This window comes from Chlorocebus sabaeus, chromosome X (assembly GCF_047675955.1).
Source record: "Chlorocebus sabaeus isolate Y175 chromosome X, mChlSab1.0.hap1, whole genome shotgun sequence".
NCBI classification, from domain to species: domain Eukaryota; kingdom Metazoa; phylum Chordata; class Mammalia; order Primates; family Cercopithecidae; genus Chlorocebus; species Chlorocebus sabaeus.
This window is the reverse complement of record NC_132933.1, coordinates 88143137-88170849: the sequence shown is the minus strand read 5'-3', so window position 1 is coordinate 88170849 and position 27713 is coordinate 88143137. Positions and strand designations below refer to the sequence as shown.

Below are 27713 nucleotides of genomic sequence, written 5' to 3'. Positions count from 1 at the left end.
GCATCAGGCTGTTTCTGGCTTCCTAGGCTGATTTGCATGCCCTGCACCTATGCTCACATAGCACCCTGTGCTTTAGGTCATGAGATCTCTTACTCAGTCCCTATTGCACAGTAGGTACTCAATAAATGTTTGTTGAATGGCTGAATGTTGAATGGAAAGGAGAGAAGGATTATGAATCATTTCTCTCTTTTTTCAAAATCTTGTTTCCTGATATTCTCCCATTTTAATTGAATGCACCAAAAGGCAAACAACAAGGACAAAATTACCTCATAGTTTCTGTTGGCATCTGTTATGGTCCAGTATCTGTTGGGTATTCCCATACGCCCAAAGTCTGATATTGCTTCAATCAGTTTCCATCCACTTTCCCTCATCTCTTTTGAGGATTTGGGATTATAAGAAAAAGCATAAAGATCTTCAGGTAATGCTGGAGAAGAGAGATAGGCATGGAAAACAAAATGATGAATGAAACCTAAAAATCATCAAACAATGCAAATAAACGCTAGATTTCCTTTTCCCAAAGGGAATGTTTGTCAAACAGTCCCAGAAAAAGACTGTGGTGTGTGCAAGTTTGCCTTTATGTAAGGAATAAATACTGGAATACTGTTTAGGTTCTTTTAAAAAATGTTTTAATTTTTTGTGGTATCAATACAAAGTGGGATCTTTCTGCCTGGCTTCCTATAAAAAAAGAATGCTGGATAATTGACTGAACTGAGGCTTCAGGGTTTCACATGTTAGGAAAAGAGTCCTTACCAAAAGTTTTTAACTGGGCTCCCATGTCCTAACAGTACTGCTTATTGTAACATGTTGCACACATCTTCAACAATGTTTTTGCATTCTACTTGTCAGGCCAACAGCAACTTCTGACTTATAAATGGCCACTTCCTCTCTTTTCTCTGTCAGGCCTGCTTCCTCCCTTCACAAGATACAGCATCCAATCAAATAACTCATTTGACCAATTTATGTGGCAACAACTTCTCCAGAGATGAATGGAGCCTATCAGAGACTTGTAAAATGCTGGGTCATCCAGCAGGTAACTTTATCCATAAAAATCAGTAAATATTGAGGAATTATTTTGGGGGAATAGGGGGAAAATGGGGGAGAAAATGTAAGAGCATGATTAAAATCAAAGACTAAAATCAGAGGAAGCTGACAGTTAATTGCCAGGGGTGGCGGATGGGGAATGAGGGTGAAGCTGGAGGAAGCATTAAGTCCTACATTAATGAGGACTTTGATGAACTGCCTTAGTCTTCTAGATGGAATTAAAAGTAGGGGTGGACATCGTGGGCCAAACAAAAAGTCTGCAGGACAACAGGAAACAAATTTTGTTCCACAGCAGTCTTCCTTCCTGAACTGAGGAAACATTCACAAGTTGATACTTAAAAGGAGGGAGGGAGAGAGAAGAAAATATCTACTAAACATCTACTATATACTAATACATGAAGGTATTCAAGGCTCAAAACAACCCCCATTGGAGAGCTTTTACTCTCCTTACTTTTACAGGTAAAGAAAATGAGTTCAGAGGTTATATAACTTGCCCAAATATAATGGAGCTAATAAGTGGTAGAGTCCAGATCCAAACACTCCTCTGATTCCATAGCCCTGATCTTTCCATTATGCCATTTTGGAAAAACATTAAAATGGTTTTAGATAAAAATACTATCACAACCACCTGGCTGAGAAAGCTTGAGCAGTGAAATATAAACCTCATGGCACACAAGGTCAGAGTCTAAAACAAAGTTGGCCACCCGGAAATTCTTGCAGCGGAGGGTCAGGGGACAGCCCAGGCTAGTGATGGGTAACTTCTCCACAGTGGCAATGTGATGGAGTGCAATCTGAAAAACATAAAAGAAGCAGCGTATACATACAGATGTGCAATATCTCTATCACTATCAGTATTCCTGACTCTCCGTAATGGTAACAGCATGACCAGATCTGTAGGCTACATCTATAGCCTACAACCATTCTTTGTAAGACACAACTGGGGTTCTCTCAAATAGAACTAAAGCATAATAGTGGTAAAGCAACAAGAAGCAGACTGCAGTGTTAGAAAACTTCTCTCTCCTTAAGGATACAAGATTACCAAGTTTGTAGGACAATTTTGGTGGATCAGCTCAGAATAGATGACTTTTAGCATGCTGTGATAGAGTTCACAATCACAGAATAATTGTTACAGAGGAAAATAAGAATTTCTTTTCTTATATCAAATTACTAATTAAGATAGTTATTAATAGCTGGTATTGTGCTTTATTATAAACAAAGTAGTCCATGACCATTAGCCATTTAAGAAGAGCCATTTGACGTGTAATCATCCTATTTCAGGAATGAAAAAAACAAAGCTCTGAGAAGTGAATTCCTCTTCAGATATCATATAGCCAAGAAGTGGCACAAACAGAATTTGAACCATAGCAGTCCATATAAGGCCAGGATTCTTCTCTGGGAATTCTAAAAACTCTAGTTCTGGAATAAGGATTTAACTAGAAATGTTAGGGAGGAACTATTCCTCTACATTTTAAACTCTAGTGACAGTAAAGCAAAGAATGTAGGATGATTACTTCTGTTCATGCTGATGCCAGCAAAGAAATGCATGGAAAGGGAACTGATGAAACAAAATGTGTCCAAATAATATTAATTCTCTCTTAATTGATTCAAAAAGCCATAGAATCATGGTTTTACATTTTGATCTTTGATGTTCTCCTCCTATCCCTATCTGATGTTTCTGCAACTATGGAGCCTGGATGTGCTCTTTCCATTATCTAGACTCCCTGTCCTGTGCCTGGAATGGTCTTGCAATCAATAGTGCCTTTTCTGCTCTCCCACCACCTCAATGCCCCAGTCCCTAATTTATTTGGAAAAGTCATCTCTTCAATGAACTCTTTCAATCATATCCACCATCTAAGAATGGAGCAAGTGTGGAAATGATTCAGATATTCCTAGGATAAATTTTCTATTTTTTTAAGACAGGGTCTTGCTCTGTTGCCTAGGCTAGAGTGCAGTGGCTTAATCACGACTCACTGCAGCCTCAACCTCCTGGGCTCAAAGGAGATCATCTTGCCTCATCCTCCTAAGTAAGTTAGGAATACAGTTGTGTGCTACCATGCCTGGCTAAGTTTTTAACTTTTGTAGAGACTAGGTATTGCTTTGTTGCCCAAGCTGATCTCAATCTCCTGGCCTCAAGCGATCCTTCTTCCTTAGCCTCCCAAACTGCTGGGATCACAGGTATGATTAATTTTTATCTTAACTGTTTTGTCACACTCAAGTCCTGCCATGGCAGTTCTGGAGGTATTACAAAATGTAATATGAATTAATATATTCAACCTCAAGAAAATCAAAGATCTTCCAGTCAACATGAGAGATGTGTGTTTTGGTAGTACAATACTGATAATCGAGATCAGGGCCCAGGCAAACAATTGTAGTGAAACTGGGAAGGGTCGGGGGAAGGTAGGCAGACTAAGTCTGGGAAGAACTTCCCTAATTGGGTAAATAAGCCTCCTTTGACATCAGAAATAGTGTAAGTCCTCCATTCCAGATACAGTCCACTGGATTTGAAATCATACCCAAAAGGAACAAATCTGGAGACATCTGTACTGTCTATAAATGCAGGTAGATAGGAGATAGGCTCATGGCACAGTACTAAAGAACTGGCTCCTAAACTGTTAGAACTGCAAGAATCCTTACTAATTATGTAATCTAACCACCTCATTTTACAGATGAAGAAACAAGCCCGGAGAGTAAGAATCACTTGCCTAAGGTTACGCAGCCAGTTAGCATCAGAGCTTAGTCTAGCCCAGCTCTCACACCTCTTTTGACATTCTTATCATCACAGCACAAAGAGCAAGATACATATGGGGAAAGTTCAGTTTTAAAAGGAGGTATTAAGACACTTTTTTATATACATACTCAATTCAATTTATTTTATACTTTTATGATAGTATTTACCATGTTTCAGGCACTGTTATAAGCACTTATAAACATTCACTTTATAATTCTTGTATCTTGACCTTTTAAAACTAATTCAAGGTATTATTTTATCTCTATTTTACAGATGAAGGAAGCGAGACACAGAAAAGTTAAACAACTCGCCCAAGGTTACAAAAGTAGTAAATGTTGAAGCCGGGATTTTAACCTGAGCAGACTGGCTTTAAAGCTTTAATCACTAAGCTACGCTGTATAAAAGCAGCATGTTGTACTTCTTATAAATGAAGAGGTCTAAGCATAAATCTAATGATTAAGATTAAATTATGATCTTTAGGATGGGTAAGGCATAAAGCAATGTTGGGGTGCTGAAGTAATTAGAAAACATTACTTACAGGTGTAAAAATAAACACACACACATGCCTGTGCATGCACACACACACACACATATATATATATACCTAGGTAAAATCCTGTCTTAGGACAGAGAGATGGTCTAAACTAGTGCTGCCCAAGGTAAAGTCAATAAGGCCTTAGCATCAGCATAACCTGAGCCCCTTTTATAAATTTAAAATCTTATGCTTAAGATTCTGCATTTTTATCAAGTTCCCATATGCTACAGATACTGCTGGTTCTTGAACTACATTTTATGGATAGCAGGCTTTAAATTACTTCAAGATGCTTACAAACATAGTTCAGGAAGTTAGCAGAAACTATTCTACCTAAAAATAATTTAGCTAATCCCCAGGAATATTCCAATGTAGAATAAAATGACTATGATGACCAGAGTCAATAACTTGAAAAAAGAGGAGTAATACAATTCAGACCACAAAAAGATTATTAGAATAGGTCCTTTGAAGAAAAGGTTTTACAGCAATTTAAAAATTATACTTGAAATTTCAAGAAACTACCATATAGACAGCATGTATGCACAACTCTTTAAGACCCTTTGATACTTCTTCTCATGAACATACCCATGTTTCTTTCCGGGCTGCACCAGAAGCCTCCACATAGATCAGGTGGGTTGCAGTAAGATAAAGAATCCCATTAGCTGGTTTCTTACTCACATAACGATCCACCAATTTCACATTTTCTACCTGTTATTGGAGTAAAAAATACTGATTAAGTTACCAACTCACCACCTGTGATTGAAGTGGGGCCATTCAAAGCAAGATAAATGCTGTTAATTTGCTACAAAACTTGAGTTTTTCCAGTTCCTACCAAGGTGGCAAACTAGTATGATCTGTATTACCTTTTCTGAAATCAGCACTGGAAAAACTATGAAAGTGAGAGGAAAACCTGTATTCTAGAAAAGATAAAAATTCTAGACAAAGTTTACAAGATAAGGTATGTATAACTGGAAACTATATAGAACCTGAGAGCTTGCTGAGGTACTTATCTTGTTGGAAGAAGGTACAGCTATTGTATGTGTAAAAAAATCAGTAAGGGTAAATAACATGAAGATAGATCTTACATTACAGGGCAAGAATAGAATAAAACAGAAAAGGAGAAAAACAAAACAAAACAAAAGGAGTACCATAAATAAAACACATAAAAAGAAATGCCAGAATTAAATCCCAATATAAAAGTAATTGTAATAAATGTACATGAATTAAACTTACCAATTAAAAGAAAGACACAGACTAAAACAAAAGATTCAACAATATTCATACTAGAAGAGATATACTTTAGAGCCACAGACAAACTGAAAATAATAAGATATGCCAGGCAAATATAAACTAAAATAAAGCTGAGGTAGCAGTCTCAATATCTGACTAAATAGAATTTACATGACAAAAATCAATAGGACAAGAAGATATAGCCATCATAAATATAAACATATTGTATAATACAGTCTCAAAATATATCAAGCAACTAGCAGAACTGCAAAGAGAAAAGGAACAAGTGCATATGGATACTTTAATACTCTTCTTAGGAACTGATAGGTCAAGCAGACCAAAAAAAAAAAAAAAAATCAAATGAAGATACAGAACACTTACACATTACAAGTAAAAAACTCAAGCTATTATATACAGAGTAGGACTCTATATCCAACAAATGGAACATTCAAGACAACAACAACAAAAAAAATTCCAAAAAGAGACCGTGATTACAGCTGTAAATGAAACATCAATAAATTCCAAACGTTGAATATCATACAGTTTAGGCTCTCCAACCACAATGCAATAGCACTGGAAATTAATAACAAAATAATAGCCAAAATTTAACAAATGTTTGAAAACACAATAGCTTATTATTAAATTAACCTTGAATTAAAAAGAAAAAAGAAAGGAAACTAAAAAAGATTTAAAAGTGAATGATAATAAAAACACAAATAAAAATTTGTAGGGCAGAGTTAAACAAGAACTAAGTAGTAAATGTACAGCAGTAAGTTTATCATGAAATGAGAAAGGTTAACGACATACTAGTTAAACAGTCAATGTAATGGAAATAGCAAAATTACAGAAGAATAAGATGGTAAAGGACAGAAATTTAAAACCAGAGAATCCTCCTCCACAGATACACACACACAGCCTGAACAGAAAAGATTAACAAACCAGAATTTAATTATGTCAAAAGGTTAATAGGATAGATCGTTGCTAAAAAAGAGAAAAGATGCAAATAAAATACAGAATGAAAAAGGGAAAACATAAAAAGTTAAAAGTATGAGTATTATGAAAAACAATATGCTAATAAATTGGAAAACTTACAAGAAATATTTTTAAAAATCAAGAAAAAAATAAAATGGCGATGGTAGTCAAAGATTTTCCCTAACAAAACCCTCAGGTCCAGATGACGTTATAGGTTTATTCTACCGAACTTTCAAAATATAATTAATTACTACCTTATCCAATTGACTCCGGTCACTGGAAAAAAAATAAAGTTACTCAGTCCATTTTATGAGGGCAATTTAATCTTGATTCTAAAATCAAATAAAGACAATTATAAAGTAAGAAAGTTTAGGGCTATTTCATTTATGAAATATAGACACAAAAAATGCTAAATAATGTTAATGAATCCAACAGTATATTTTTAAAAATACATTTTGATCAAGTGCAGTTTATCACAAGAAAGCATGGGGAGTTCAACATCAGAAAATGTCAATGTAATACATCAGCAAGACTAAACAGAAAAATTATATGCTTTATCTCAATTGATACAGAAAAAGCAGCATTTAATATAGCTTAATTCTATTTATAATGATAATCCTTAGTGAACAAGGAATAAAAGTAAACATCCTTAACTTGGTAAAAATTATATACAAAAAATCTACAAAGAATGTTATGAATAATGAAGAAACTAACTGCATTAATTTAAAATCATGAACACGACAAACTTGACTCTATCACTGCTACTATTTTAAATATCGTGGCTAAATACTATGAGGAAAGGGGGCGTGGAATTAAGAAATGCAAGGATCAGAAGGGAAGTTCTATATTTGGCACCACTTACAGAGAAGGTAATCATTCAACTAGAAAAAAAATGAAAGAAAAGAATCAACCAAACTCTCAGAGCTAATATAAAAGAGTTCAGCAAGGATACCAAATATAATATCAACCTACAAAAGTCATTTTCCTACACCAGCAATGACCACTTAGAAAACATAAAAATACCATTCACGATGGCAACAAAAATTATATAGAATCTAGAAATTAGCTTAATTAACCAAGCATATACAAGACCTTTACAGAGTAAACTTTAAAAGTCTAATGAAGGATATAGAATACAATCTAAAGAAATAATGTCTATGTTCTTGGATAGGACAACTTAATATAATAAAAATGGCAATTATCCCTCAAATTAATCTATAAATTCAATACAATTTCAATCATATTTCAAAGTGGATTTTCTAATAAACTTATTCTAAATTTACATAGAAGAACAAAACCCCACAAATTGCTAAATCAAACTTAAAACAAAGTAAAGAGGGTAAGATTTGCTCTACTAGGTATTAAAACATACTCAAAGCTGTGGGGAAAAAAAACCACCACCACCACCAACAACAACAACAAAAAACTCTAGTACTATTGCAAAAACAGAAAAATAAACCAATGGAAAAGGACCAGAGCTCAAAATCAGACTGATGTAAAAAATGGGAGCCTAATAGAGCATAAACATGGCACTACAAATTGACAGACAAAAGAGTATTTACTAGATGTGTTGGGGAAACAGTATTAGTACACGCAGTAAGATAAAGCCATATCCCTACCTAACACCATATACAAAACTAGATTCTAGATGCATCTATATGTAACTTTTACATAAAACTATAAAGTTATTGGAAAATGCAGAGTACCTTGGATCTATGAACAGGGAAAGACTTTTTAAAAATTAATAACAGAATGGGAGAAAATAGGTGCAACTCCTAAAACTAACAAGGAATTATTATCTAGAATATACAAGGGACTTTTGTAACTCAATAAAAAAAAGAGGCCCCAAAAGAAAAATATATGAAGCATAAGAACAGGCAAGTTGCGTAAGAGGCAATCCCAGAAGCATACAACCATGAAAAGAAGCTCAAAACATTGGGAATAAAATAAAGTTAAATTAAAATAAGATATTGCTTTAAGACTACAAGATTTGCAAAAACTAGAAAGCAAGAAAATGCCAAGTGTTGGTAGGGTTGAAGGCATGTAGGAATCCTCATCCACTATAACCAGGGGGTTACAGACAGGTGGGGTCATTCAGAAGGGCAATCTGGAACTACTTAATCAAATATATATATATATATATATATATATATATATATATATATATATATATATATGTTTCCTACGACTCAGCAATTCTGTTCCTGAAAATGGGCCCAAAGAAATGTTCATGTAGGTCTACAAGAGGACATGTAAGGATGAATATGTCCATCACTTTGAGAATAGTCAGGTAACATAGTCTGGATACTTGTCCCCACCCAAATCTCATGTTGAAATATAATACCCAATGTTGGCGGTGGGGCCTGGTGGGAAGTGAATGGATCATGGGGGTGAATTCCTCATGAATGGTTTAGCCCCATCCTTTGGTGCTGTCCTCATGATAATGAGTGAATTCTTGTGAGATCTGGTTGTTTAAAGGTGTGTGGCACCTCTCACTCTTTTGGTCCTGCTCCAAACATGTGAGATGCCTGCTCCTCACCTACAATTTATGCCATGGTTGTAAGCTGTCTGAGGCCTACCCAGAGGCAGATGCCTGTGTTATGGTTTCTCTACAGACTGCAGAACTGTGAGTCAATTAAACTTCTTTTCTTTAAAAATTACCCAGTCTCTTCCATTCTAAGATGGCTGATTAGGAACAGCTACAGTCTACAGCTCCCAGCGTGATCGACGCAGAAGACAGTGATTTCTGCATTTCCAACTGAGGTACCTGGTTCATCTAATTGGGACTGGGTGGACAGTAGGTGCAGCTCATGGAGGGCAAGTCAAAGCAGGGTGGGGCATCGCCTAACCCAGGAAGTGCAAGGGGTGGGAGATTTCCATTTCCTAGCTAAGGGAAGCCATGACAGACTGTACCTAGAAAATCGGGACATTCCTGCCCAAATACTGCACTTTTCCAGCAGTATAAGCAAACGGCACACTAGGAGATTATATCCCATGCCTAGCTCAGTGGGTCCCATGCCCACAGAGCCTTGCTGACTGCTAGCGCAGCAGTCTGAGATCAACCTGCAAGGCAGCAGCCTGGCAGTGGGAGGGGTGTCCGCCATTGCTGAGGCTTGAGTAGGTAAACAAAGCTGCCAGGAAGCCCAAACGTGGTGGAGCCCACTGAAACTCTGCAAGGCCTGCTGCCTCTCTAGAGCCCAACTCTGGGGGCAGAGCAAAGCTGAACAAAAGGCAGCAGAAACATCTGCAGACTTAAACATCCCTGTCTGACAGCTCTGAAGAGAACAATGGTTCTCTAAGCACAGTGTTTGAACTCTGAGAAAGGACAGACTGCATCCTCAAGTGGGTTCCTGAACCCCGTTTAGCCTAAGTGGTAGACACCTCCCAGTAGGGGCCAAATGACACCTCATACAGGTAGGTGACCCTCTGGGATGAAGCTTACAGAAGAAGGATCAGCCAGCAATATTTGCTGTTCTGCAATATTTGCTGTTCTGCAGACTCCGCTGGTGATACGCAGGCAAACAGGGTCTGGAGTGGACCTCCAGCAAACTCCAACAGACCTCCAGCTGAGGGACCTGACTATTAAAAGGAAAACTAAAAAACAGAAAGGAATAGCATTAGCATCATCATCAACAAAAAGGATGTCCACACCAAAATCCCATCTGTAGGTAACTAGCATCAAAGACCAAAGGTAGATAAAACCACAAAGATGGGGAGAAACCAGAGCAGAAAAGCTGAAAATTCTAAAATCCAGAGCATCTCTTCTCCTCCAAAGGATCGCAGTTCCTCGCCAGCAATGGAACAAAGCTAGACGAAGAATGGCTTTCACAAGCTGACAGAAGTAGACTTCAGAAGGTCAGTAATAACAAACTTTTCCGAGCTAAAGAAGGATGTTCAAACTCATCACAAGAAAGCTAAAAACCTTGAAAAATGATTAGATGAATGGCTAACTAGAATAAACAGTGTAGAGAAGACCTTAAGTGACCTGACGGAGCTGAAAACCATGGCACAAAAACTATGTGATGCCTGCACAAGCTTCAATAGCCGATTTGATCAAGTGGAAGAAAGGGTATCAGTGACTGACAACCAAATTAATGAAATAAAGTGAGAGGAGAAGTTTAGAGAAAAAAAGAGTAAAAAGAAAGAATTAAGCCTCCAAGAAATAAGGGATTATGTGAAAAGACCATATCTACGTTTGATTGGTGTGCCTGAAAGTCACGGGGAGAATGAAACCAAGTTGGAAAACACTCTTCAGGATATTATCCAAGAGAACTTTTCCAACCTAGCAAGGGAGGCCAACATTCAAATTCAGGAAATACAGAGAACACAAAAAGATACTACTCGAGAAGAATATCATGAAGACACATAATTGTCAGATCCACCAAGGTCTAAATGAAGGAAAAAATGTTAAGGGCAGCCAGAGAGAAAGGTCAGGTTACCCACAAAGGGAAGCCCATCAGACTAACAGTGGATCTCTCAGCAGAAACTCTACAAGCCAGAAGCAAGTGGGGGGCAATATTCAACATTCTTGAAGAAAAGAATTTTCAACCCAGAATTTCATGTCCAGCCAAACTAAGTTTCATAAGTGAAGGAGAAATAAAATCCTTTACAGATGAGCAAATGCTCAGAGATTTTGTTACCACCAGGCATGCCTTACAAGGGCTCCCGAAGGAAGCACTAAACATGGAAAGGAACAACCAGTACCAGCCACTGCAAAAACATGCCAAATTGTAAAGACCATTGATGCTAGGAAGAAACTGAATCAACTAATGAGCAAAATAACCAGCTAACATCATAATGACAGGATCAAATTCACACATAACAATATTAACCTTAAATGTAAATGGGCTAAATACATCAATTAAAAGACATAGACTGGCAAATTGGATAGTCAAGACCCATCGGTGTACTGTATTCAGGAGACCCATCTCACATGCAGAGACACTCATAGGCTCAAAATAAAGAATGGAGGAAGATCTACCAAGCAAATGGAAAGCAAAAAAAAAAAAAAAAAAGCGGGGGTTGCAATCCTAGTCTCTGATGAAACAGAATCAACAAAGATCAAAAGAGACAAAGAAGGCCATTATATAATGGTAAAGGGATCAATTCAACAAGAAGAGCTAACTATCCTAAATATGCATGCACCCAATACAGGAACACCCAGATTCATAAACCAAGTACTTAGAGACCTACGAAGACACTTAGACTTGCACACAATAATAATGGGAGACTTTAACACCCCACTGTCACTATCAGACAGATCAACGAGACAGAAGGTTAACAAGGATATTAGGACTTGAACTGAGCTTGGCACCAAGCGGACCTAATAGACATCTACAGAACTCTCCACCGCAAATCAACAGAATATACATTCTTCTCAGCACTACATCGCACTTACTCCAAAACTGACCACATAGTTGGAAGTAAAGCACATCTCAGCAAATGTAAAAGAACAGAAATCACAACAAACTGCCTCGCAGACCACAGTGCAATCAAATTAGAATTCAGGATTAAGAAACTCACTCAAAACCACACAAATACATGGAATCTGAACAACCTGCTCCTGAATGACTACTGGGTAAATAACAAAATGAAGTCAGAAATAAAGATGTTCTTTGAAACCAATGAGAACAAACACACAATGTACCAGAATCTCTGGGACACATTTAAAGCAGTGTTAGAGGGAAATTTACAGCACTAAATGCCCACAAAAGAAAGCGGAATGGATCTAAAATCGACACCCTAACATCACAATTAAAAGAACTAGAGAAGCAAGAGCAAACAAATTCAAAAGCTAGCAGAAGGCAAGAAATAACTAAGATCAGAGCAGAACTGAAGGAGATAGAGACAAAAAAAAAAAAAAAACCTTCAAAAAAAAAAAAAAATCAATGAATCCAGGAGCTGGTTTTTTGAAAAGATCAACAAAATTGATAGATCGCTACCAAGACTAATAAAGAAGAAAAGAGAGAATAGCTGCAATAAAAAAATGATAAATGGGATATCACCACCGATCCCACAGAAATACAAACTACCATCAGAGAATACTATTAACACCTCTATGCAAATAAACTAGAGAATATAGAAGAAACGGATAAATTCCTGGACACATATACCCTCCCAAGACTAAACCAGAAAGAAGTTGAATCCCTGAATAGACCATAACAGGCTCTGAAACTGAGGCAATAATTAATAGCCTACCAACCAAAAAAAAGTCGAGGACCTGACGGATTCACAGTCGAATTCTACCAGAGGTACAAAGAGGAGCTGGTACCATTCGTTCTGAAACTATTTCAATCAATAGAAAAAGAGGGAATCCTCCCTAACTCATTTTATGAGGCCAGCATCATCCTGATACCAAAGACTGGCAGAGACATGACAAAAAAAGAAAATTTTAGACCAATATCCCTGATGAACATCGATGCAAAAATCCTCAATAAAATACTGGAAAACCGAATCCAGCAGCACATCAAATAGCTTATCCATCATGATCAATTCAGCTTCATCCCTGGGATGCAAGGCTTGTTCAACATAGGCAAATCAATAAACATAATCCATCATAAAAACAGAACTAATGACAAAAATCACATGATTACCTCAATAGATGCGGAAAAGGCCTTCAACAAAATTCAACAGTCCTTCATGCTAAAAACTCTCAATAAACTAGGTATTGATGGGTTGTATCTCAAAATAATAAGAGCTATTTATGACAAACCGACAGCCAGTATCACACTTAATGGGCAAAAACTGGAAGCATTCTATTTGAAAACTGGCAGAAGACAGGGATGCCCTCTCTCACCACTCCTATTCAACATAGTGTTGGAAGTTCTGGCTAGGGCAATCAGGCAAGGGATGTAAAGGACCTCTTCAAGGACAAGTAGAAACCACTGGTCAACGAAATGAAGCAGGATACAAACAAATGGAAGAACATTCCATGCTCATGGATAGAAAGAATCAATATAGTGAAAATGGCCATACTGCCCAAAGTAACTTACAGATTCAATGCCATCCCCATCAAGATACCAATGACTTTCTTCACAGAATTGGAAAAAACTACTTTAAAGTTCATATCGAAACAAAACAGAGCCCGCATTGCCAAGACAATCCGAGGCAGAAAGAACAAAGCTGGAGGCATCAGGCTACCAGACTTCAAACAATACTACAAGGCTATAGTAACCAAAACAGCATGGTACTAACACCAAAACAGAGATAGACCAATGGAACAGAACAGAGACCTCAGAAATAACACTACACATCTACAGCCATCTGATCTTTAGCAAACCTAACAAAAACAAGCAATGGGAAAAGAATTCCCTATTTAATAAATGGTGCTGGGAAAAAATGCCTAAGGATACGTAGAAAGTTGAAACTGGATCCCTTCCTTACACCTTATATAAAAATTAATTCAAGATGGATTAAAGACTTAAATGTTAGACCTAAAACCATACAAACCCTAGAAGAAAACCTAGGCAATACCACTTAGGATATAGGCAGGGGCAAGGACTTCATGACTAAAACACCAAAAGCAATGGCAACAAAAGCCAAAATGGACAAATGGGACCTGATTAAACTAAAGAGCTTCTGCATGGCAGAAGAAACTACCATCAGAGTGAATAGGCAACCTACAGAATGGGAGAAAATTTTTGCAATCTACTCATCTGACAAAGGGCTAATATCCAGAATCTACAAAGAACTTAAAGAAATTTACAAGAAAAAAATAAGCAACCCCATCATAAAGTGGGCAAGGGGAATGAACAGACATTTCTCAAAAGAAGATATTTATGCAGCCAACAGACACATGAAAAAAAGCTCATCATCACTGGTCATCAGAGAAATGCAAATCAAAACCACAATGAGATACCATCTCACACCAGTTAGAACGGCAATCACTAAAAAGTCATGAAACCACAGATGCTGGAGAGGATATGGAGAAATAGGAATGCCTTTACACTGTTGATGGGAGTGTAAACTAGTTCAACCATTGTGGAAGACAGTGTGGCGATTCCTCAAGGATCTAGAACTAGAAATACCATTTGACCCAGCAATCCCATTACTCGCTATATACTCAAAGGATTATAAATCATGCTACTATAAAGACACATGCACACGTGTGTTTACTGCGGCACTATTCACAATAGCAAAAGCTTGGAACCAACCCAAATGTCCATCAATGATAGATGAGATTAAGAAAATGTGGCACATATATACCATGGAATACTATGCAGCCATAAAAAAAGGATGAGTCCATGTCCTTTGAAGGGACATGGATGAAGCTGGAAACCATCATTCTCAGCAAACTATCACAAGGACAGAAAACCAAACACTGCATGTACTCACTCACAGGTGGGAATTGAACAATGTGAACACCTGGACACAGGGCAGGGAGCATCACACATGGGGGCCCGTCATGGGGTAGGGGGCAGAGGAAAGGATAGCATTAGGAAAAATACCTAATGTAAATGACGAGTTGATGGGTGTAGCAAACCAACATGGCACATGTATACCTATGTAACAAACCTGCACATTGTCCACATGTACCCCAGAACTTAAAGTATAATTTAAAAAAAATTATCCAGTCTCAGGTATTTCTTTATTGCAATGTAATAACAGGCCAATTCAGAAGATCAAATGTGGTGGGATATTATGCAGCTATTAGAAGCAATGGGTTAGACATACATACAGCAAAATAAATATGACAGTGAAAAAAGTAAGAAAGAGAATGACATACAGAAGGCATCACTACATAAACTAAAAATTCATGTGTATAAAACAACTATCATGTTTTGAAAGACACATTCTAATTCAAATCACATTAATCATATTAGAATGCTTGCCTGTGATGGGGGAGTGGAATGGGGAAAAAACAGGCTAATTAAATAAAAATGAGAGGTAGCTTTTCATGGACTAATGATGATAAGTACCAAGAATTGAGGAGTACGTGATGAACTCAATGCAATACACCTGAGGTTAGAAAAATAGAACAAAACAAAAATACCACCTTTTCTTTTCAGAAACATGAGAAACAATCTTAGATATTTAAACGGTGTTGTATGATGTTGGCCTCTTTAACTCATAGGCAAATGAGTGGTTCAGAACTCATGCTATTAACATGTATGTCCATACCCTTAGGTGTCATGATTTTCATTTACATACACACAAAAAAAGGAAAGGCAAGATGCCTGTGAACATAAAGTCGCCAGCCTAATGATCTTTTCATTTCATATATTCTCTTGTTGACATCCACAAGTCATTAGCCCAAAGTCTATCGGTGTCACAAATTATGTAGGCAAATTACATATAGCTAAAAGGGATAACACAAAAATGGCATCAGCTTTTTCCCTGAAGACATTTAAGAACAGGATATTCATTTATCTACTGAGGCCTTGATGCTTTCTCTTATACAGTCAAGTGCCACATAACAACATTTCAGTCAACGATGTACCACAAATACAATGGTGGTGGGAGCAATAGATTATGTACCATATAGCCTAGGTGTGTAGTAGGTTTGTGTAAGTACACTCTATGTTGTTCATGCAATGACAAAATTGCCTAGTGAAGCACTTCTCAGAGCATATCCCCATGGTAAAGTGATGCATGACTGTAACTGTAAATGTGCTCTAATTAGGGATCCTCAATATCCAAGACAGACCAGATATGGTGGATCAAGCCTGTAATCCCAGCACTTTGGGAAGCCAAGGTGGGAGGATTGCTTGAGCCCAGGAGTTCAACACTATCCTGGGTGACATAGCAAGAACTCGTCTCTACAAAAAACAATAAAAATAATTAGCCAGACATGGTGGTGCATGCCTGTAATCCCAGTTACTTGGGAGGCTGAGTCAGAAGCATCACTTGAACTCAGGAGTTTGAGGCTGTGATTGCACCATGCCACTCCACACCAGCCTAAGTGAGACAGCAAGACCCTATCTCAATCAATTAACAAATCAATCAATATCAAAAATATTCTCCTTATTCTTCTTCTAAAGTATAAATAGCTTATTTACATTTATAAGAAAAGCATTACAAGCTCAACAGATGAAGGAGCCAAAGAACATGAACAGATAATTCACATATGAGAAAATAAAAATGTGATGAGTTAAATTTCACTAGTAATGACAGAAATGCTAAATTTAAATGACATGGAGCTACTATTTTATACGTATTAAATTTGCAAAACATCAAATACTGCATGGTTGTGGTAAAACTGCTATGCTTATACATTGCTGATTGCGATGCTATATCACTTTTAGAAAGCAATACGGAAAAACTGTCAAGAACATGTAAGTATGAACCAGTATCCTTTGACCCAATACCCCATTCTTAGCAGTTTATCCTCTGAAGTCTATCTTATACATTGCTGATTGCAATGCTATATCACTTTTAGAAAGTAATATGGAAAAACTGTCAAGAACATATAAGTATGAACCAGTATCCTTTGACCCAATATCCCTACTCTTAGAAGTTTATCCTCAGAAAATCAAATTTATACACATGAGAATATTCCCTGAGATTCTGCCAATAATAGGAGAAAACTAGAAATACCTATATGTCCAATAATAGGGGAAAGGACTCGGTAAATTTAAGAACATTATATTAAAATTGACTATTAAGTAGATATATAATACTAAGGTTTCTAGGTAGGTGCCTTTCACATATTAAGTGTCCAAAAAATTAATTAGATCTGAAATTTGGTGCCGTTAAAAATCTTTCAAGAACTGTATAAAAATACTTAACATAATAATAAATTTAAAAGTTAAGTAAAACTATTATAAATATGTTAAACAATGTCGGTATGCATACAAAGACTGAATGAGAACATAATGGAATGAAAACGGTAGCCTAAATGTAGAATGACAGGATTTGGTGTAATTCTTAATGCTAAGATTTTTAAACCTTATTTTTTATTATGAAATAATTATAGATTCATAGGAAATTGTAAAAAAAAAAAATTCATGGGAAGGTCCTAAGGACCTTTTGCCCAGTCTCCCAAAATTTAACATCTTACAATAACTATAGTAAGTCATCCAAACCAGGAAAATGATATTGGTACAATCCACAGATCTTACTCAGATTATACCAGTTATATATGTAGTTATACATGTATACTATGTACAGTTATAAATTGTGTGTGTATGGCTATATGCAATTATATCACATGTACAGCTTTGTGTAACAATCACCACAATCATGATACATACATACATACCACAAAACTCCCTTCTGCTATTTCTTTAAAGTCACACCCATCCCTTCTCCATTGAACCCTTGGCAAACACTAATCTGTTCTTCATCTCTACAATTAATTTTTAAAGAATATTATACAAACAGAACCATTCAGTATGTAACCTTTTGAGATTGGCCTTATTCACCCAGCATAATTCTCTTAAGATTCATCCAGGTGTTTGCATATATCAATAGTTTACCTCTTTTCATTGATTAGCAGTATTGCAACTGTATGGACATATCACAAGTTATCTAACCATTTACTCACCGAAGGGACATATGGGTAGTTTCCAGTTTTGGGCTATTATGAATAAAGCTGCTATGAACATTAGTGCACAAGTTTCCGCATGAAAACAGGTTTTCATTTCTCTGGGATAAATGGTCAAGAGTGCAATTTCTGTAATGTTTTTCAATGACAAATTAAAATGCATATGTATGCACTTAAAGGAAAAGAGTACTTCATTGTCAGACAAATAACTCTAACAGGGCTGGGCCAATCAATCCACAGACACCAATAACACCAATCTAGGGAGTATGTCCAAGCCAAAAGTGGGAACGAAGAGAGATGATAAACACTGTGCTATACTCTACATGTGTTATCTCATTTAATCTTCATAATAACTATTTAAGATAGATGATATTGTTAATCCCATTTCATATATGTGGAAACCGGGTCTCAGAGAGGTAAATTAACTTATCGAAGACCACATGGGTGGTTAAGTGGTGAGGTAAAGGCAGGCAGTGAGAAGCAAGAACCCAAACTCTTAACCATTTGATATGGTTTGGATTTGTGTCCCTTCCCAAATCCTATGTTGAATTGTAATCCACAGTGTTAAAGGAGGGGCCTGGTGGGAGATGATTGGATCATGAGAGCAGATTTCCCCCTGGCTGTTCTCATGATAGTGAGTTCTCATGAGATCTGGTTGTTTAAAAGTGTGTAGTATATCCCTCTCTCTCTCTCTCTCTCTCTCTCCTGCTCCAGCCATGTGAAAATAAGCCTGCTTCCCCTTCACCTTCTGCCACAATTGAAAATTTCCTGAGGCGTCTTCAGCCATACTACTTGCACAGTTTGCAGAACTATGAGTCAATTAAACCTCTTTTCTTTATAAACTACCCAGTCTTCGGTTATTTCTTTATAGCAGTGTGAGAATGAACTAATACGCCATTATACTATACTGCCACAGACTTATTAACCGTGTGTGCTTGGGGAGAGAAAGGAAACTGAAAAAAATCTTCCACCCCTATGGCCCACCCTCTAAAAGAGAAAAGTAACAAAAATGTAGTCAAGGCATGGAGGCTAGGGGAAGATGCCAAGATACCCGAATCTAAGCACACCACATTATATTTGGGCAGGGACAGATTAGAAGACCAAGTAGTAATAATGGGAACTTCCTGCCAAAGTAACTGAATCTGAAGAATACTGATCTTGTAGTAAGATGGTACAGCACTGGGCTCAAAGAAAAAAAGCCAAATGGACTCAGGAAGTTTTCTTTCAGCCAGATATCTTGATGTTCACTCTACCACAGAGTCAGACACCAGCAAAACTACAAACAACTAAAGCTAGATTTAATTCAATAATACTTTTTTGAATGCCTACTATGTACCAGATTCTGTGCTAAAACATCCTATGCGAAATAAAAGTAGAATGTATGAGACATTGTAAATTATAACTTATAAATTCTTGGGTGTTTATAATTTGCTGAAGAAATGCAAACATGAACCCAACTCAACATAACATAACAAAAGACACCCTGTGGTAAATGTCAAAACAGGTGCATGAGCAGAGTACTAGGGCAACCAGAGGACCAGGTTTCAGAAAGATTCCCCTGGGAGACAGCTAGAACTGAATATTCAAAGTATTCTTTCTTTAATTCAAGATTCTCGAGTATCTACTATTTTCAAAGTATGGAGTTAGGCATTTTAAGGGAAAATGAAATAAACAAGGCATGATCCCTCCCTACAACCATCCATTTAACAAACATTCACTGAGAATCTACTATATGCCAGGCACTGTGTCAAATGTTATAGAATTAAAGATGTCTAAGCACGCTCTTTACCCTAAAGGACTAACAGAGTTAGTGCTCACAAATCAGTCAAGGAAGTACTATCAGTATTTAGAAAACAGAATAAGGATTATACTCAGCCAAGCGTGGAATGAAAGTAGTTAAAGAGAAGTGGAAAATGTTGCTGAACTCCTATAGTGGGTTGAATGGCAGCCTCCTGAAAGACAGGTCTTTTTTCTAATACCTGGACCCTGTGAATGTGACCCTATTTGGAAAAGGGGTCTTTGCAGATGTAAGTAAGTTAAGGATCTAAGATGAAATCATCCAGGACTGCCAAGGCGGGCTGTAAATCCAATGATAAGTATCCTTATAACAGACAGAGAGGAGACGGCACACAGAGAAGGCCATGTGAAATGGAGGCAGAGATTGGAGTGATGGATACAGCCACCAGGAATTCTGACAGCTACCAGAAACTGGAGGAGGCAATAAGGAAGGATTCTCCCTTAAAGCCTCCAGAGAGAGGGCAACCCTGCCAACACGTGAATTCCAGACTCCTGGGCTCCTGAATGGTGAAGGAACAAATTTCTATTGTTTTAATCCAAAAAAAAAAAAAAAAAAAAAAAGTAAAGGAATGGCCAGCTGTGGTGGCTCACACTTGTAATCCCAGCACTTTGAGAGGACAAGGCAGGAGGATCATTTGAGCCTAGGAGTTTGAGACCAGCCTGGGAAACACGGCAAAACCCATCTCTACAAAAATTAGCCAGGCATGGTGGTGGGTGCCTGTAGTCCTAGCTAATCAGGAGACTGAGGAGGTGGGAGGATTGCCTGAGCATGGGAGGCAGAGACTACAGTGAGCTGAGAGCACACTAATGCACTCCACCCTGGGTGACAGAGAGAGACTGTCTCAATAGAAAAAAAAAAAAAAAAAAAAGTAAAGGAATGGAGAAAGATATACCATGCTTACACTAATCACAAGAAGTTGAGCCTTTCCATGCTACCTACAGAGGGGTCCATACGGCGTTGTTCTGGATTCCCGTCATAACTTAAAAGGAAACTTTCACAATGTCCGGACCCCTTGATGTCCTGCAAATGAAGGAGGAGGATGTCCTTAAGTTCCTTGCAGCAGGAACCCACTTAGGTGGCACCAATCTTGACTTCCAGATGGAACAGTACATCTATAAAAGGAAAAGTGATGGCCTCTACATAATAAATCTGAAGAGGACCTGGGAGAAGCTTCTGCTGGCGGCTCGTGCCATTATTGCCATTGAAAACCCTGCTGATGTCAGTGTTATATCCTCCAGGAATACTGGCCAGAGGGCTGTGCTGAAATTTGCTGCTGCCACTGGAGCCACTCCAATTGCTGGCCACTTCACTCCTGGAACCTTCACTAACCAGATCCAGGCAGCCGTCTGGGAGCCACGGCTTCTTGTGGTTACTGACCCCAGGCCTGACCACCAGCCTCTCACAGAGGCATCTCATGTTAACCTACCTACCATTGCTCTGTGTAAGAGAGATTCTCCTCTGCGCTATGTGGACATTGCCATCCCATGCAATAACAAGGGAGCTCACTCAGTGGGTTTGATGTGGTGGATGCTGGCTCGGGAAGTTCTGCACATGCGTGGCACCATTTCCCGTGAACACCCATGGAAGGTCATGCCTGATCTCTACTTCTACAGAGATCCTGAAGAGATTGAAAAAGAAGAGCAGGCTGCTGCTGAAAAGGCAGTGACCAAGGAGGCATTTCAGGGTGAATGGACTGCTCCAGCTCCTGAGTTCACTGCTACTCAGCCTGAGGTTGCAGACTGGTCTGAAGGTGTGCAGGTGCCCTCTGTGCCTATTCAGCAGTTCCCTACTGAAGACTGGAGTGCTCAGCCTGCCACGGAAGACTGGTCTGCAGCTCCCACTGCTCAGGTCACTGAATGGGTAGGAGCAACCACTGAATGGTCTTAAGCTGTTCTTGCATGGGCTCTTAAGCAACATGGAAAAATGGCTGATGGAAAATAAACATCAGTTTCTAAAAAAAAAAAAGAAGAAGAAGTTGAAGTACATATATTAATACAAGACATAAAAGACTTCAGAGCAAGGAAAGTTATCAGGAATGAAGAGAGGTGGAATAGTCCGAATGCTGGTGTCCCTCAAAAATTCATATGTTGAAATCTAACTCCTGCCAATGCAATAGTATTAACAGGTGGAGTATTTAGGTGGTGATGAGCTCATGAGAGTTCTCTGCTCACAACTGGGATTAGTACTCTTATGAAAGAGGCTTAAAGGAGCCTGTTTGCCCCTTCTGCCATGTGAGGAGGCAGCAAAAAGACCACTGTCTATGAGCCAGGAAGTAGGACCTCACCAGATACCAAATCTGCATGCATCTTATCTTGGACTTCACATCCTCCAGAACTGTGAGCAATAAATTCTATTGTTTCACTGAGTGATATGGTTTGATTCTGTGTCCCCACCTAAATCTCATGTTGAATTGTAATCCTCAGTGTTGACGGACAGCCTGGTGGGAGGTGACTGGATCGTAAGGGTGGACTTCCCCCTTGCTGTTCTCATGATAGTGAGTTCTCACACAATCTGGTTGTTTAAAAGTGTGTAGCACTTCCCCTTCACTCTTTCCTGTTCCACCATGTGAACATGTGCCTACTTCCCCTTTGCTTCCACCATGATTGTAAGTTTCCTGAGGCTTCTCCAGCCATGCTTCCTGTACATACAGCCTGCAGAGCTGTGAGTCAATTAAACCTCTTTTCTTCATAAATTACCCAGTCTCAGGTAGTTCCTTATAGCAATGCAAGAACAGACTAATACAGAAAATTGGTACCAGAAAAGAGGAACATTGCTAAAAAGATACCTGAAAATGTGGAAGCAGCTTTGAAATTGGGTAATAGGCTTTGGGTGGAAAAGTTTGGAGGGCTCACAAGAAGACAGGAAGATAAAAGTTTGGAACTTCCTAGAGTTGTTGAATGGTGACCAAAATGTTGATAGTGATATGGACAATAAAGTCCAGGCTGAGGTGGTCTCAGATGGAGATGAAGAACATATTGGGAACTGGAGTAAAAGTCACTCTTACTATGCTTTAGCAAAGAGACTAGCAGCATTGTGCCCCTGCTCCAGGAATCTGTGGAACTCTGAACTTGAGAGTGATGATTGAGGGTATCTGGAGGAAGAAATTTCTAAGCAGCAAAGTGTTGAAGATGTGCTCTGGCTGCCTCTAATAGCATATTCTCATATATGTGAGCAAAAAGATAATCTGAAACTCTAACTTATATTTAAAAGGGAAGCACAGCATAAAAGCTTAGAAAACTTGCAGCCTGGTCATGTGGTAGAAAAGAAAACCCATTTTCAGGGGAGGAATTCAAACTGGATGCAGCAATTTGCATAAGTAAAGAAGAGCCAGATGTTAATAGCCAAAACAATGGAGAAAATACCTCAAAGGCATTTCAGAGACCTTCACAGCAGCCCCTCCCATCACAGGTCTGGAGGCCCAGGAGTGAATCAAGGTTTTATGGTCTGGGTCCAGGGCCCTGCTGCCCTGTGCAACCTGGGGACACTACTGTGTCCCAGCCACTCCAGCTCTATCCATGGCTAAAAGGACCCCAGATATGTCTCAGGATGCTGCTCCAGAGACTGCAAGCTACAAGCCTTGGCAGCTTCCACATGGTGTTAAGCCTGCAGGTGCTCAGAGGGCAAGAGATAAGGCCTAGCAGCCTCCACCTAGATTTCAGAGGATATATGGAGATGCCTGGATGTCCAGGCAAAAGTCTGCTGCGGAGCCAGAACCTTCATGAAGAACCTCTACTAGGGTAGTGTGGAGGGGAAATGTGGGATTGGAGTCCTCACAAAGAGTCTCCACTGGGACACTGCCTAGCGGAGCTGTGAGAAGGCGGCCACCATCCTCCAGACCCTAGAATGGTAGATCCACCCGCAGCTTGCACTGTGCACCTGCAAAAGCTGCAAGCACTCTACACCAGTCTGTGAAAGCAGCCAAGGGGGCTGTACCCTGCAGAGCCACAATGCAAAGATGCCCAAGGTCTTCTGAATCCACCTCTTGCATCACTGTGGCCTGGATGTGAGAAATAGAGTCAAAGGAGATTATATTGGAGCTTTAATATTTAATGACTACCCTGCTGGGTTTCAAACTTGCATGGAGACTGTAGCCTCTTAGTTTTGGTGAGTACATCTCCTTTGGAATGGGAGTATTTACCCAATGCCTGTACCTCCATTGTATCTTGGAAGCAACTAACTTGCTTTTTTTATTTTACAGGCTCATAAGTACATGAGATATGTCTTATCTCAGATGAGACTCTGGACCTGAACTTTTGAATTAATGCTAGAATGAAGCAAGACTCTGGGGAACTGTTAAAAAGGCATGATTGTGTTTTGAAATGTGAGAAGGACATAAGATTTGGGACGGGCCAGGGTGGAATGACATGGTTTGGCTCTGTGTCCCCACCCAAATATCATGTCGAATTGTAATCCCCAATGTTGGAAGAAGGGCCTGGTGAGAGTAATTGGATCATGGGGGCAGACTTCCCCCTTGCTGTTCTCATGACAGTGAGTTCTCACGAGATCTCATTGTTTAAAAGTGTGTAGCACTTCCCCTTTTGCTCTCTCTCTCTCCTATTCCGCCATGTGAAGATGTGCTTGCTTCCCCTTCATCTTCTGCCATGATTGTAAATTTCCTGAGTCCTTCCCAGCCATGCTTCTTGTACAGTCTGTGGATCTGTGAGTCAATTAAACTTCTTTTCTTCATAAATTACCAAGTCTCAAGTAGTTCCTTACAGCAATGTGAGAAACAACTAACACACTAAATCTATAGTATTTTTGTTATAGCAGCCTGAACAGACTAAAACAACAAGAATTATATAAAAATTGAGGGGTCAGTTCTCTAAGAACATATTTTTTAATATGATCATCGCTCACTGCAGCCTCAACCTACTGGACTCAAGTGATCCTCCAATCTCAACCTCCCAAGTAGCTGGGATTACAGGCATGGATCATCATGCCAAGGTAATTTTTTAACTTTTTGTAGAGAAGAGTTCTTACTATGTTTCCCAGGCTGGTCTCAAACTTCTGGCCTCAAACGATCCCCCTGCTTTGGCCTCCCAAAATGCTAGGGTCTCAGGCATGAGCCACTGTGCCCAGCCTGACACGTGAATGTAACAACGCAGTTCTAAATAACACATGGATCAAACAAGTTGCAAGAAAAATGTTTTTAAAACATTTCAAAGTAAAAGAAAACACACCTTAAAAAAATTTGAAGGATATAGCAAAAGCAGTGCTTAGAAGAACACCTATAGCACTGAATGCATATATTAGAACAAAGAAAAATCTAAAGTCAATAATCTAAGCTTCTACTTTAGAAAACTAAAAAATACAAGAGCAAATTTAATCCAAAGTAAACTTCTGAAATATTACAGAGTAGAAATCAATGAAATTGATAACAGGAAATCAATAGAGAAAATCAACAAAACCCAAAGCTGGCTCTTTGAAAAGATCAAGAAATTGGTAAGATGCTAGCCAGGCTACCTGAGAAAGAGAGTGAAGACACAAATAACATCAGAAATGAAAGAGGGGTCATCACTACTGATCCCATGTACATTAAAAGGATAATGAAACAATATTATAAATAACTATATGTCTGCAAATTTGATAATCTAGGTGAAATGGACCAATACATCAAAAGACACAGTCTACCAAAACTCATACAAGGAGAAACAGATCATCTGAGTGGTCCATATCTATTAGAGAAACAAAATCCAAAATTAGTAATCTTCTAAAACAGAAAGGTTTAGGTCCAGATGGTTTCACTGGTGAATTTCACCAAACAATTAAGAACACAATTATAGCAATTATCTACCATCTCTTCAAAATAGAAGCAGAGAGAATACTTCCTAACTCATTCTATAAAGCCAGCATTACCCTAATTCCAAAACCAGAAAATATATTACTAGAAAGGAAAAGTACAGACTAATATTTTTCATGAATATAGATGCAAATATCCTCAACAAAATAATGGTGTATTAGTTAGGTAGGGCTGCCATAACAAAGTACCAGAAACTGGGCAGCTTAAACAAGAGAAATTTATTACCTCACAGTTCTGAAGTTCAGACAACCAGAATCAAGGTGTCAGCAGAACCGATTTCTTCTGAAAGATGTAAGGGAAGGATCTAATCCAGTCCTTTCCCCTTGGCTTATAGATAGACATCTTCTCCCTGTCTTTTCACATCAGCTTCCCAATATGCATGCCTGTGTCCAAATTTCTCCTTATAACCCAGTCACATTGGGTTAGGGCTCACCCTAATGACATCATTTTAACTTGATTACCTCTGTAAAGTCCCCATCTCAAAAAAAGTCATATTCTGAGGTATGGGAGGTTAGGACTTCAACATATGAACTTTTTGGGGGGACACAATTCATCCCGTAACAATTAGTAAATTGAATCCAACAATGTATAAAAATAATGAGGCCGGGCGTGGTGGCTCACGCCTGTAATCCCAGCACTTTGGGAGGCCGAGGCAGATGGATCACGAGGTCAGGAGATCGAGACCATCCTGGCTAACACAGTGAAACCCCGTCTCTACCAAAAATACAAAAAATTAGCCGGGCATGGTGGTGGGCGCCTGTAGTCCCAGCTGCTGGGGAGGCTAAGGCAGGAGAATGGCGTGAACCCGGAAGGCGGAGCTTGCAGTGAGCCGAGATCGCACCACTGCACTCCAGCCTGGGTGACACAGCGAGATTCCATCTCAAAATAAATAAATAAATAAATAAATAAATAAATCATAATGATACACCACAACCAAGTGGGATTTATTCCAGGTATGTAATGTTGGTTCAACATTTAAAAATCAATTAATGTAATCCATTACATCAACAAGTTAAAAAGGAAAAAAATCACAGAGTCATACCACTAGATGCAGAAAAGCATTTGACAAAATCCAATCCCCATTAATGATAAAAACCTCTCAACAAACTAGGAACAGAGGGGCATTTCCTCAACTTGATAAATAACATCTACACAAAACCTACAGATAACATCAGTGGCTTAGCCTCACAAACACAAACCTCCTTTCAGTTAAACCAGGGAACTGACTTCACTGCACTGTGCCAATTTCCCAATCATGCCTGCCACTGAGGTTATTGCAAACACCAAATGAATATGTGTCTGACTTCACTTTGTAAACCACAATAGATAATTATTCCAGAACAGTGTTACCCAGAAATGCTCACACATTTCAGAGTTCCACTAAATAATTATGTTATGGCTGTAGCAATTAAACTCTGCAGTGACTTAGCCTTACAACACAAACCTTCTTTCAGTTAAACCAGTGGTACTACCTGGGCTATATGCCAGGGGAGATTTAAAAAAACATATTCAGGCTCCACCCTCAAAGGTTAACTTAATTGGTCTGAAGTGAGGCATTTAAATTTTTTAAGCTCCCTCTATTGTGTAGCCATTGTTGAGAACCACTGAATTAATCCAAACTTCATCTAAATAAAATTTTTATTTGGGAAAAATTAAGGACATGGAAAAATCCATTGATCCAGAATTATTTTTAAAAACAACAACAAATTTAGTGCAATGGCTCTCCTGCTTAGCTGAATATTGGAACTGGAGAACTTCAAGAAATACTGATTCTTGGGTCCCACCCCTAGATATTCTAACATAAATGATCTCAAGAGTCTGAAAAAGTTCCCCAGGTTATTCTAGTATGCAGTCAAGGATGAGAACCACATTCATCCCATTAATCCTCTTATTTTCCAGGGCTAGGTTCCAAGGTTCACCCTTAAATACAGAAACAACAACAACAACTATAATAACAAAAGAGAGAAGTTACTATACGCCAAGTATTGAGCTTTACATGTTATATTTCATTTTAATCCTTACGCTTCAAAGAAAAAAGATCTCTTTTGATCACCTGCCCCTAGGATTCTGTCCTTCAAAGTCATTCTTAAAACTGTTTTCCAATCCCAAGAAGTCTTATTTTCATGT

At 38.4% G+C, this 27713-nt stretch overlaps 2 protein-coding genes across 4 annotated transcripts in view; one reads left to right on the top strand and one right to left on the bottom strand.

The window, feature by feature from the left end:
* Positions 1-27713, bottom strand: part of MTMR8 (myotubularin related protein 8) — a 123624-nt gene that overhangs the window by 84333 nt on the left and 11578 nt on the right. The window contains exons 2-4 of one of the 3 annotated variants that reach the window (XM_007991903.3): positions 4887-5009; positions 1667-1832; positions 267-424 (exon numbers count right to left, since the gene is read on the bottom strand). In XM_007991903.3, coding sequence (XP_007990094.2) covers positions 267-424; positions 1667-1832; positions 4887-5009 — 447 coding nt within the window. The remainder of the gene's footprint in view (positions 1-266; positions 425-1666; positions 1833-4886; positions 5010-27713) is intronic. The other 2 variants (XM_007991904.3, XM_007991906.3) reach the window with 2 other exon arrangements.
* On the top strand, positions 20747-21753 carry LOC103232082 (small ribosomal subunit protein uS2-like). Its single transcript, XM_037994686.2, has one exon. The coding sequence runs from the start codon at positions 20786-20788 to the stop codon at positions 21671-21673; it is 888 nt and encodes a 295-aa protein (XP_037850614.1). The 5' UTR covers positions 20747-20785; the 3' UTR covers positions 21674-21753.

Coding starts and splice junctions, on each gene's coding strand:
- LOC103232082 (XM_037994686.2), top strand. CDS start 20,786: ATGTCCGGACCCCTTGATGTCCTGCAAATGAAGGAGGAGGATGTCCTT.